Source organism: Callithrix jacchus, chromosome 5 (assembly GCF_049354715.1).
Source record: "Callithrix jacchus isolate 240 chromosome 5, calJac240_pri, whole genome shotgun sequence".
Lineage (NCBI taxonomy): Eukaryota > Metazoa > Chordata > Mammalia > Primates > Cebidae > Callithrix > Callithrix jacchus.
In genome coordinates, this window is record NC_133506.1 from 140,523,824 (window position 1) to 140,537,273 (window position 13,450).

The 13,450-nt window shown below is 35.4% G+C and overlaps 1 protein-coding gene across 5 annotated transcripts in view; it reads right to left on the reverse strand.

Annotated features, from left to right (window-relative positions):
* Positions 1-13,450, reverse strand: part of XPO4 (exportin 4) — a 119,213-nt gene that overhangs the window by 64,949 nt on the left and 40,814 nt on the right. For all 5 annotated transcript variants that reach the window (XR_013536143.1, XM_054256684.2, XM_078375120.1 and 2 more), the window contains 3 exons: positions 12,310-12,448; positions 2,935-3,051; positions 2,057-2,210 (listed from right to left, as the gene is read on the reverse strand). Coding sequence is in view for 4 of the 5 variants with exons in the window: in XM_054256684.2 (XP_054112659.1) it covers positions 2,057-2,210; positions 2,935-3,051; positions 12,310-12,448 (410 nt within the window). In the remaining variant the exon portion in view is untranslated. The remainder of the gene's footprint in view (positions 1-2,056; positions 2,211-2,934; positions 3,052-12,309; positions 12,449-13,450) is intronic.

Here is a 13,450-nt window from a genome sequence, read left to right on the forward strand (position 1 = left end):
TATCCTCAAGTCAAAAACCAAGATATACTTTCCTTAAACAAGGAATTACTTTCTCTGGCAACACTGCAGTATTGCTTACCATTTTCAGATGACAAGTTTTCCAAAGCTTTATCTAAGTACTTCATAAAATATTTTGTGTGTATCTTTTAGACAAACTTTGTTTTCAAACTCACAGAGAACTGTTTCTTTTTATGAAATAGTCACTCTCTACCAACTGTATTTTCCCTTAAAACAGACACTTTAAAATATATGCAGTGTAACTTTTGTTGATTTTTCCCTACATATGTAATTAATGTTTTGATAGTTCCATATGGCCTGATACTTTTAAAATCTGTCTCAAGGTTTTTCAATATCTTCCCCCCTGACAACATAAAAACACTAGAGCAAGAAGTTGAATCCAATCTCTCTCCCCAACTGCAAGATCCTGTTGTGGTGATCCCCACACTTATCACCATTGGCTCCCATGAATAAAGTATGCCTTGCCAACTTATTAAAAAAAAAAAAACACGGAGCAAAAATATTAAAACACTCAAGGGGAAATTTTTTTTAAAAGCAAACCTAAGCAAGTAGGCACCTCTTGATAGCCAAAAAGAATTAATATATTAAAGATAAAAAGTTGGTCACTAGGAGAAAGATGATTATAGAATAAGAATAAAAGGAAACAGTGACTGACCTTACTTTAAGCTTTGCCCCATAACGTGGTAGATCACAGTGACTGCCTTTGGGAAAGAAACCTGGGAGAACTCATGGTTGAAGGAGTCAGATTCACTTTATCTGACAGAGCATTTCACAGACAATATTCTACTATATGAATAGAGTAAGCTGAAATGGAAGAAGGAGTTATACCCCACCACACTTCTTTAAATGTCATAATTTTACCAGCCACAAATAATTAGTGAATTTCTATGTATGTAAATGTAGCTCCTCTTGGCTCTGTTAGAATAAAGATGAGTCTCATCCTAGATCTCTGATCTGATTTCACATCTATTTCCTGTGTGCTTATCATCGGTCTTTTTCTCCTGAACAGTCTCCCAAATTAAGAGCATCTAGAACAGGTTACATTAAATGTCCTAGACCATACAGAGGCATACTGGATCAACAAAGAAGAGTATAACAGACAGCTAGTTTTATAATGAACTATTTAATTCAAGGAGGCTACGAAGAATTCAATAACAGTAGCTTTCCCCTGAGTGTTTTAAATGTATTGTTTCATTTAATTCACACAACAATCCATACCGACATTTTACATTTGGAAAAGCTGAGACACAGAGAGGTTCAGGTGATTTGCCTAAGATCTCAGCAGAGGCTTAAATCTAGACCTTTCAGACTTTATACAACAAATGGGTAGCCACTGTACATTATTATCAACAGGCAGCAGACGTTCTAGAATAGTAAATCAGAAAGCAGTTCCTTAAAGTTTATGAAATACAAATTTCTCTACTTTAGTAACTAATTTAAAAAGCAGATATATGCATTGATAATATAACCCACTTAAACATTTTTTGTATTACTAGTAAATAATTTCCTAAAAGCAAAATTCTCATCTTTTTATATTGGTAAAGGCCCTTGAAGAATAAACATATTACTAATTTATTATCTACACTTGAACATCACCATTCACAAAGATTAAATTAGAGCACTCCAAACTAGCTTTAAGTCAGTCAAAAAAAAAAAAAAAATCAAACATAGTTACGTGTCCAAGGAAAAAATGATTCACAGTTTCTTAAAAGGTACCTTCTACCTGTTTCCTGTTCCTTCCCAAAGAATACTACTAACCGTAAATTAGCAATAGCTCCATCATCCACCACACGTTCCTATGTATTCAAACTTCTTCTACAAAGGAGTAAATAAACTTTTAAATCTTCTAGTATTACCCTAGTGTCCACTGTCTTCTGGCATTATAAGATAAAGAAATTAAATTCTATTTCTTAAAAAAAAAAAAGTCTTTTCTTTCAATGTATTTTATAAAAGCTGCAAAGGTGAAAGACTCTAAGCCATAATTAAGTCACCTATGAAAAATTACCATAGAAAAACTGTTCATTTGTTAAAAGGATATAATTTGGAGGAAGAAAGTTCCAGCTCAAGACTTGATTGGCAAGTGCAAGGTAACGCTGAAATACTGAAGACATCTGAGCATTGAGGTTTTCCCGCCTGCTGAACTCCTGCAGAACTTCAACAGTTAACATGAAGATCTGACGAAGGTCTTCTTCCTATAGTCAATAAATCACAAATATTTTATATGAAAAATTTATTAGAAATGTATTCCCTTTTAGAACCACGAAACAAAACAAACAAAAACCTTAACATTTCCAATGGAAAGCACTATTTCCTTAAGAACATTTTCCATTTTTAGGCCTCTACTTGTAATTTACATCACAGTATGCTTTCAAGTGACGCCAGCTGTAATACATTTACTCCAATATAAACGTTACTTCCATAAAAAAGAGAGTCTTTGACAACTACTGCAGAGCTGGAGGAGTCAGTTGCTATAGTGCAGAGCCCTAGGATTTAAGCCAATGCCTTCACATAACTTTGCTCCAGAGCCAAACAATACATACGAGACAAAGAACCCACACCATCTGCAATAACATTTGAAATACACAGCCTTCTGGCATTCCTCCAGACCTATTTTTAAGGCCAGCAGAGTCCCATCAATTGAATTAGTTATATCTAAACACAATAAGAAATAAATAATAAACTAAAGATCTTTATAGAAGTATTGTTTTTAAGACAAGAATTATTAAACAAGTAATTTTAAACCATCAACTACATTCATCAAACCTATCACTTTACTATATCCTTTGAAATCACAAAACAAATCCTAAAGTACAGGCTATCATTCAACCACATAAAATAAATACTCTCATGTCATTAGGAATAGAGTAAAAAGTGAATGATCCAGTAATTAGAATTCAAGAAGAAAAATACCAATACCTGAAAAACTCTTTTGCAGTTACCATGGAATTCCATGCTCAATCCAATGTTGCTAGTTTTACTTGAACTTGAAAATTCACTCAATAGTGCAGTCAGAATAGAACAGGCCAGAGTTTGCTGTAATTATTTGATAAGAAATAATTGTGAGGCATTACTTTTTCAATGCTTTGAAATGCATTTGAACAGAATGAAACAAAATGGAACATTTTCTCCCTATCTTTAGATCTTTCACATATCTTTAGATCTCATAACAACCAGTCAAAAAATTAGATATGACAAAATAAACATTAGCTCTCCTTTCTAAGTCGTCTGGTAAGTGTTAATAGTACTTCCTCAACTGCAGTTAAGATGTGAACTCAGGATACACTGTTCCTATTCAATCGTGGAATTCAAACAATATTTCAAAATAATCAATGTTGAAGGTACTATTTTGTTAAATTTGCAGAACAATCTATATCCTCATTTTACATTTGAGAGAACGGAGTCAGAGAGAGTAAGTACTTATCTAAGGCCAGCTGAGATTTGAACACATTTGTTTGACTCCCTGTTCTGTTTGTAAAATGCATTCCCAAACATTTTTGGGATGTTGAAACAGATGAAAAGTGAAACAGATTTTATAGTGTCCAAAATATTACAGCCAGGTAATACCTAAAAGTTTTTAAATAAAAAAAATGAAGATATTCCTTCTCATTGGTTCTATCCAACAGGCTCCTAATATCAACTAATTGATTTTATTCTCAGACTATTTAGAGTCAAGGTACCAAGGATGGAAAGAGGATACAAATTATTTTGGCAACTTTCCAGGAGTTAAACAGAAATATGCACACTACCTCTGAACAACCGAAAGATTAAAGTCAAGATACTATTTATGCAAGCTTATCCAACAGCTGAACACAGTCATATCCACCCACCAACTGCAACATCTTTGTTCAGAAATGCTTCTGATGTCAGTACCTTGACCTTACAGACACTTATCATGGCAAATCTTAGTGAATAATTTAACGATATCAAATTCCTAAAAATTGGCATGAAATATGCTGAAGGTGAGTGATGACTCCACGAGTGGCTAATAGACTATTTGTCCATTTTGTCTATGTCTAAAATATTCCTTTAAAAAATGTAAACACAGGCTGGGTGCAGTGGCCTGTAATCCCAACACTTTGGGAGGCTGAGGCAGGCAATCACCTGAGGTCAGAAGTTCGAGACCAGCCTGGGCAACATGGTAAAACACCATCTCTACTAAAAATGTAAAAAAAATTAATCAGCTGGGCATGGTGGTAGGCACCTGTAGCCTCAGCTACTTGGGAGGCCAAGGCAGGAGAATTGCTTGAACTCAGGAGGTGGAGGTTGCAGTCAGCTAAGATCATGCCACTGCACTCTAGCCTGGGTAACAGAGTGAGACTCCACCTCAAGGAAAAAAAAAAGTAAACATAAAATTAAATTTTTATTTGCCTCTTAATCTCAACTAAAACAAGCATGACATATAGCCAATATTTATGAAAGGCACAAAACCCTATAGATTAAAGAAGTTTCTCAGACTTTTCCACACTTGGAAATGCAAATTCTCTAGGGAATCTAGGGGTATGATCAAAGATCCCTTCTGCAACAATAAAAGTTCTCTGAATGCTACTGGTTTGGCATAAACATACACATTTTGTAATTTTACTTCAAAATACATGACTTAATATAAAAACGTCCCTTCCCCCCAAAATCTTCAAAACCTCCCAAAATCCAGGCACTTGGATAGAAAAAAAGTTGATCACATATTCCTGTTATTTTACTGTTTAAAGAGACCTCAGAAATTCCGAAAGTACAATCCCTTTGTTTTCAGTTAACAAAATCATTAATTTTCAAAAAAATTTTTGTAAATGATTAATTATTATAGTGCCAGCAATTAACACTAGACAGATACATTTAAATAACATCAGGATTCTACTATAAACATGATTTTTAATCACAGCTAGGCTTTGGTGGGGAAAGTAGATGTTAAATCAAAGTAATGAGATTCAGAGAAAAAAGCTAACTCACAATGATCTAACGATGAATCCCAAGATCCTAGGATCCTGAAAATTATTTTTCATTTAGACTTAGCTTTTCACTTATCCTTTCTAAGACTTCATTCAATAAAACATTATAAACACAGCTAAATGTTTGAGAAAACTTGTCTTACTAAAACAGGAAATAAACTTCAAAATCTCAGATGAGATAACCTATTGAAAACAGAATTCACACATAACATATAAAAACCTACAAGCTGAAAGAACCTAGAAGCACTCATTAAATACAAATCCTTATTCTTACAAATAAATTATACACATACTAATGTTTCACATGTAATTTACAACTTTCCACAGAATGTTTTTTACTGGATTCACCACAAAATGGCTTATTTTAAAACTATCATCATATTCATATTTTCAGGAATATCTCTCTAATTAATGATTACAACCGTATATACTCAAAATAAAGCTTTACTTTTTCACCTGAAATAAACATTTCCCAAAATAACGCAGATGTGTTTGCGGTCAAGATAAGAAACAAATGAGTAAAGGAGAGGGGCAGGGCAATGACAGGTGAAAGCCCTGCTAAAGCTACTCCTGCAACTACAAACTTCATCATACAAAACAAGGCATGGAACGGCTTTTCAGCTGTAGCAATGAATAGTTCCCTCCAAAACAGCAACTAATGGAGTATAAATTCACCCATAAAAACAAGTACATTCTTAATCGACGAGAATTTAGAACAAAATGCACTATATAGACTTAGTTCCCTGAACACGTAAGAATCTTTTGCTTTTAAATAATTTTTTCATCCTACAAAAATATACTCTATCTTAGAAAAACTAGAAATTATAGAAAAGCATAAAGAAAATAAAATTGTCTACAACCCTACCATATAGGAGTTATTACTCTAACATTTATAGTTTTCCAATTTTTTAATGCACAGATATAAATTTTTATATACCACTGCTATCAACCCACATATAGTTTTACATTCTACTTTCCCACTTTGTACCTATGAAATAAAAAAAATTTTAAAACAAGTGTGTTCTATTTAAATATACCACTTAAAGACTTAAGAAATACGTAAAAATAAATTATCATACAGCATCGTCAGAACTATTCCAAGAAATCAAATATTCTAGCTTTAACTGTACCTACAATTATCAGCTTTCAAAGAACTAAAATTCAACAGGATATTTTTATGATGAAAAGATACCAAATAGTTTAAGCTCTCCTTAATTTGGAAATCCTGTAGGAATATAAGATTACCATCATAAATATTAATCATACTACACTGGTCTGGCTCAAAGGTGCCAAATGAATAGAGACTCCTGGAGAATGATGAATAATTAAACACTGATTGCACATTTAAGAGAGCAAAGTACTTCAACATATATCAACAAAGTATTTCTCCCTATTCACAGGGGAATTGAATATATTACTAAATGTCTAGGACTCATTTCTAAATATGTTTGCTCACTTTCAATATTTAATTATGGATTAAATCCCCTTAAAATGAAGTTACTCTCACACTGTGTTGTAATGAAGATAGCTAGGGAAGCAAGCCAAAAATAAAACTCCCAAGGGAGAACAGAGGACAGCTTCTTCCCAGGACAGAGAGTGGAAAGAAAAAAAATTAAAGCATCAAATCTGCCTATGGGAGATCACCAGCTTTCGCTTTTCTTACCCTTGAAGAATGTTCTTATCTGCCTCCTTCAGATTGTTAGGTCTCAACGAGCATCCCAAGTGCACTACCCACTAATTCACCCTCTACTGACCAGTACCTTCAAGTGCTGCTTCTCTGGCCTTTGTCAAAGTCAGAGCTAGATATTTTTCCATATCAGAGACACTGGCTCTGACACTTAAGACAGCCGGAAACAAAAGCTGTTGTAATGAATGTCAGTGAAATCAGATCAAAGTTGACTAACTGATTGATAAGAGTATAAGATTGCCATACTAAAATTCACAGGAATTTTCCCAGTATAAAACACCACTAGTACAATTCTTAGATTTCCAAGAGGTTAATACAACAATGCTTCACTTATCTAAGATCATAAAGAATTAAGCTAATATCTGATAATTTTATAAATGTGGCAAGCAAACATTTTTAATGAAACTTACTTCCTATCCATTTTTCTTAAAGAATTCTTTATATGGCAATTATTATATGATATTATAGTAAAGTGACTACTTGGAAGCTACTACAACATAAGGGCCTTCCACCTGCTGTCATCGTGGTGCCAGATCCCCATGCTAGTTGATTTATGTCTGCTTTATAGCTTTTCTCAATCATCCTTTGTTGTTGTCTACCACTCACTGCTGCTGGCAACTTGACTACCACTAACAGGTAGTTCTAAATTGATCATTTTCATTTGCCCACCAGTTAGAAACCAAATAAAATTTATTAAAATTACATCTAAAATAAACTATAAATAAAAACACTCTGCAGAACTCTTTTAGGAGTTCAATGTAAGGATCCTGTTGTTTGAATCAACCAGAAAATTTGGGCGCTAACAGTCCAAGATTTCCTTCTTCAAATAACTGTGGTCAGAGCCCTTCATATACCTTGACTTCAGCTTCTAATCTATAAGGGGTACCACCCTCTACCCTGCATAATCTGCATGAGTGTCCTAAGGCTCAAATTGGATAATGCTTAAAAATACTGGTAATTACACCAGGTTATAAAAAGGTAAAGTAGCAGCAGTATTTTTTATCATTATCATAAAAAATAACAACCACTTATTTCAGCTTTTTTTATTCTATTCCTTGATGGTCTACATTCTGCAAAATTAAAATTATAAATGTGCTGCACCACTTAAGAAAGAGAGCTATAACTGAAGCTGTATCATTAAAGCAATGTAGTAGATGTTCAATAAATGCTGTTTGAATTAATGAATCAATGTTTGCTTTTACGCCCAGCACTATTTTAACACAACAGAAGTCGGAAAATAAACGATGTGTTCCCTATTTTTTGGTTGTTTATAAATTTCTACAAGAAATTTTTAATATGTCAAAGAAGTAGAAGACATGCAATGAGGTTTCAAGGTTATTTTAAAAAATCTAATTGTCTTGTTTCATTGAAGTACTGAAAATTCACAATTCATGGGTAACAATTTAAGTACCTCTTATCTTCACATTGAAAGTCTTACAGCAGCATTCTCAGTTATTTCTAGCAAAAGCCATTAATTTCAAGCTAGTGAAAAAATGCCCTTCAAAGATAGCTTGCCTTACTCACCAGCTTACTGTCACAAGCCCAAGATACTCAAACACTAACTCCAGCTGACAAAATAAAATACTCTTGTTCAGAGAGAGGATTGTCTCTTATAATAGCCTGGCTCTTACCCCAGGAGCCTTATTACCAAGAATAAACTTTATGAAAGGTTGCCATACATAAAGCAGACTTCCAGCTGCTCTTCTATGCAAACATCAATGAGACTTATGATAAGAGAGATTAACTTGGCTATCACATCCAGGGACTGCCATAGACAAGTGAATTTCTCACCCACTTCTCTCTAGCATGGCAAAGAGGAAGAAAGGAGACTTAAATGCTATATTAAACAGCTTTAAAAGTGATTTAATGTATGCCCACTGCTTTCAAAGGAAATAAGACAAATATGAACTATATTAAAATTTTGGCTTAAAATAAAAAAAGTTTGCTCCTTTCCTAAGAAGGCAAGTTTCCATACCCCTCCCAAATTAGTATTAACAGCAGGTCCGACTCTACTGCAAACTGAAATGAAATAGCCATGGTAACCTTTACAATCATGGAAGGAAAACATCGTAACTGCCCACAGGCAGGAAATAACATATTATTTAATAATCATACAAGCATGAATTAACTAAGAATACATCATTTTTAAAATACAAATTAGATATAATCCTACCATAAAACTATCTGTAGAGAACCAAGTCTATAAGATACTTCTGAAATCATTTAAAGAAAACCCACGGTGTTGATTACCTATATTTTAAAAAAAAACGCATGAATTGGCTGAGTGTGGTGGCTCATGCCTATAATCCCAGCACTTTGGGAAGCTGAAGTGGGCCGATCACTTGAGGCCTGGAGTTCAAAACCAGCCTGGCCAACATGGCGGAACCCCATCTCTACTAAAAATATGAAAATTAGCTGGCATGGTAGCATGCGCCTGTAGTCCCAGCTACTCAGGTGACTGAGGCAAAATAATTGCTTGAACCCAGGAGGCAGAGGTTGTAGTAAGCTGAGATGGTGCCAATGTACTCCAGCCTGGAGTACCTCAGCAGAGCAAGACTGTGTCTCAAAAAAAAAAACCGTACACACAAATGATTAGTTTTCACTCACAGATAATCGGATAATACATAAACATTTTCTCCTGCTTTTCCCTCCCTAAAATATAGTTTGATAGAAAAAGAGATGATTTACTATAGTTCACTTCCCAATATCCTATGAAGAAAGCAGTGAGAGACTACTGGGGAGACAGCACAAATTCTTGCTGAATAAAAGTGAATATTACCACATTTATTTTACATCTTAGTGAACTAATGCCTAGAGAAGTTAATTTAAATTAAGTTGGCAATAAATGGCAGAGCTGGGATTTAAACCCAAGGATGAATCCAAAATCATTCTTCTATTATACTACACTGCGCCTAAATCTGTATAAATGCAAATGTAAGACTAGTACAGGGAAATGGACCATGAAAAATCAATTCTTGGCTAGGCATGGTGGCTCACACCTATAATCCCAACATTTTGGGAGGCTGAGACTGGAGGATCACCTTGAGGTCAGGAGCTTAAGACAGCCTGGGCAACACAGTGAGACCCTGCATTAACAAAAAATTTTTTTTAATTAGCCAGGTACAGTGGCATGCATCTACAGTCCCAGCTACTCAGGAAGTTGAGGTAGGAGGATCACTTGAGTCCACGTGATCAAGGTGGCAGCGAGGTATGAACATGTCACTGCACTTCAGCCTGGGCAGTAGAGTGAGATTCTGTTTCTAAAACAACAAAACAAACAAACGAAACCAATACTCTTTGAAAGCGAAGGGAGAAAAGCCAGATTACACACAGACAGTTTTTGGCCAATAGAGGCGGATGGAAATGTCTTTCTAGAAGAGGTATGAAGGAAAAATTAGTTACCTAATTAATAGTTCACGAAGTCAACCCTTTCTTCATCTATAGAAACCTTTAGTTAATTTTCTCTACTTTTCAAATCTCTCTTAAAAATCACCTTTTTAAGAAAAGTTTCTAGACAGTACTAAATCAATGTTCTGATCATTTATCATTCTCCTTTCTTTCAGAGGTTTTAATCCTCTTGTTCACTGCCATTTATGTCTGAGACTAAGAAAATCTTAAATTCTTGAATGACTTACAAATTTTTTGTTTTTTTAGACAGAGTCTCATTCTGTGACCCAGGCTGGATTGCAGTGGCAAGATCTCAGCTCACTGCAACCTCCGCCCCCCAGATTCAAGCAATTCGCCTGCCTCAGCCTTGCGAGTAGCTGGGATTACAGGCGTGTGCCACCAGGCGCAGCTAACTTGTATTTTTAGTAGAGACGGCATTTCACCATGTTAGGATGGTCTTGATCTCCTGACCTCATGATCCATACACGTGGGTCTCCCAAAGTGCTGGGATAACAGGCGTGAACCACTGCACCCAGTCCCATTTACAAATTCTTAACAGTCCAACTAGAGAGGAAGATATATGAAAATGCCGTAACCTCATTTTTTAGGCCTTCCTAACAAGCTAGTTTCAAGCTACTGGGCAAGGACAAGCAGGGACAGTGTATGCATTTAACCTGACTTATAAGGTAGACAATATTTTTTAACATTTAATGTTTTTAATGTAGTCACCAAGATAAATTCACCCCGCAATCCTGAAATTACATTCTATTTCCAACTACTCATTTCCTACTGCTACAGTCGTTCTCAGCCCTGGTATTAGAAATTTGACTTTTGGCCAGGTATAATGACTCAAACCTATAATCTTTGGGAGGCAAAGGCAGGTAGATTTCTTGAGCCTAGCAGTTGGAGACCAGCCTGGGCAACATAGCAAAACCCTGTCTCTACAAAAAATAGGAAAAAATCAGCTCAGTGTGGTGGTGCGCACCTGCAGTCCCAGCTACTCAAGAGGCTGACGTGGGAAAGCCACTTGAGCACGGGGAGGTCAAGGCTGCAGTAAGCCAAGATTGCGCCACTGCACTCCAGCCTAGGCAACAGAGTGAGACCCAGTCTCAAAAACAAAACAAAACAAAACGAAAAACACAGAAAGAAAGAAATTTGACTTTAAAAAAAACTCGAGTCTTTCATGAGAATATCACATTTATCTCTATTCTCAAAATGTACACACTATGAAAAGAGCAAAATCTTCTCTAAGTGAACAACAGCGACATCTGTTCCAACCATTGTCAGAAGATCAGTTATTTCAGTGGCTCAAAAAAATCCAATTGCCAGGTTGCAGTGGGACTAATTTTTGTGCTTAGTCAAATTAACCAAGGGGAAAGGAAGCAGAGAACTCAATTCCCTAGTATGTGCTCATTCCTGAGAGAGGCAAGGGACTCTTGATCCTTTGCCTGCACCATCCCAGTATCAACAAGCTACTCGTAGGGCAGGCCGCAGAAATTCTACCCCAGTATCAAAATCCTGGCTGGAATGGTCACCAAACTAACAAGGGAAAGGTATTAGTCATAAACAGATAGATCTCAAAGTTACTAATAATGTTCCTCAAGTTTAAATCCTGTCTATCACAATGAGCTGGACTCACTGCAGACCATCAAAATGAAACAAGATGTTCTTAAGTGAAATCTAAAATATGAAGTGCAACTTGATTCAGAGCATTAGAGACAAGGATAATATTTCCAAGTAGCAGCCTCAGTTGCAAACCTTTTCTATGCTAGTTTTATCTATGTATATCCACCACTTCTTTTTCCCCAAACTCCTGATGATGACCACCATTGGATAATGCACATGGCCATTAGTTTGGAAGCAAATTCTAACAAAAATCACAGAAATGACAAGATTACCATTATGTAACTCATGTAGGCACTGCTGAAGCATCAGCATCTCATGAACAAAGCTTATAATATTTGGTATCTTATATTTGGTATATAGAATATTATGGTATATTAAATTATATTTTATAACAATTAAAATAACAATTATGAATATTTATGGAACATGGAAAATACAAAATCAAATGAAAAAGCAAAGTATACCACATCTATATTATGTACATATATTAAAAAAGACTAGAAGAAAACCTGAACAAATGAAAACTGCTTGACTGATGGCTTTTTCACTTTTTCTTTTAGGTAGATATCCATTACTCTTACTATAATGTTATTTGTGTAACAGAAAATATAAATTGTTAATATTTATAAATACAAATAGCACACTTACCACAGTGGGATTGCCACTGCTTATCAACTGGCTGACTTCATGAAAAATGCTTTTGCAGTCAATTGATTTATCTAATGATCCTCTTTTTACAATTACTGCTACTGCTAGTAGAATCTGTTCCCGAACATACTTTTGAAGGCTGTAAAACATAAAAATCATTGTGAAAACATTTACCTAAATCTAACACAAGAATACTCCCAAACTTCTCTCTATGCCTGACACTACTAATAACACTGCTGACATGTGAGAGTAGTAAAGCCAAATGGTTACGTCCAGACTCCAAAGCCAGAAGGCCTGGGGGTTCGATCCTAGGCTCCATTGTGGACTGGCTGTATGACCCTGGGGAAGACAGTTAGCATTCAGGGCCTTGGTTTTCCCATCTGTAAAATGACAATATCACTACTAGCGTTGTTATAAGGGTTAAATGTTTCTAGAATTGTGCCCAGTACATACTAAGCACTATACGAGTGTTATTTGCTTCAGGCAATATTATTCCAATAGATGTAAGTCAGCTCCCTGTTAAATGTTTGTAGGGAAAAAAGAACCACTAAGATATTAAATTCCACTGGTTTTGAGATAAATTCTGTCTAACCTACATCTACAACCACTAATCTAATCCTAAATCTCATTTCCCTTTAATGTGAAAAGGCAACATGCTAGCTATCCAAAATACATTATTATGGAAACATAAAATTGTAAAACACACACACACACACACACACACACACACACACTCAAAATGTTCATATCTAGGTTCTGCTCTTCCATGTGATGACAGAAGCACCCATCTGAAGTGCAGGCATTCTGCCAAGCCCATTTGACCACAAGGGCACAGAAACTTAATTGACTTTTCACAATCTTTTCTGAAAGATAAAGATCAGAAAACATAACCCCAAACTTTATAATCTAGTCTCTAGAATGCCACAAAGATACAACCACCATGTGCCCCTGGAATAAACCCAAACCTCTTAACATGGCTTATAAGCAGTAGGAACCATCCTAACTTTCCTAGGACAGCCTCAATTTATCTGTTGCTCCAAATAATTATTATTAGTTCTTTATTTCACTGTCAAAAGTGTCCCAGTTTGGACATCCACCTACAGCCACCTGGTGGCTGCTCCTCTCCCTGACTTCCGCCCTT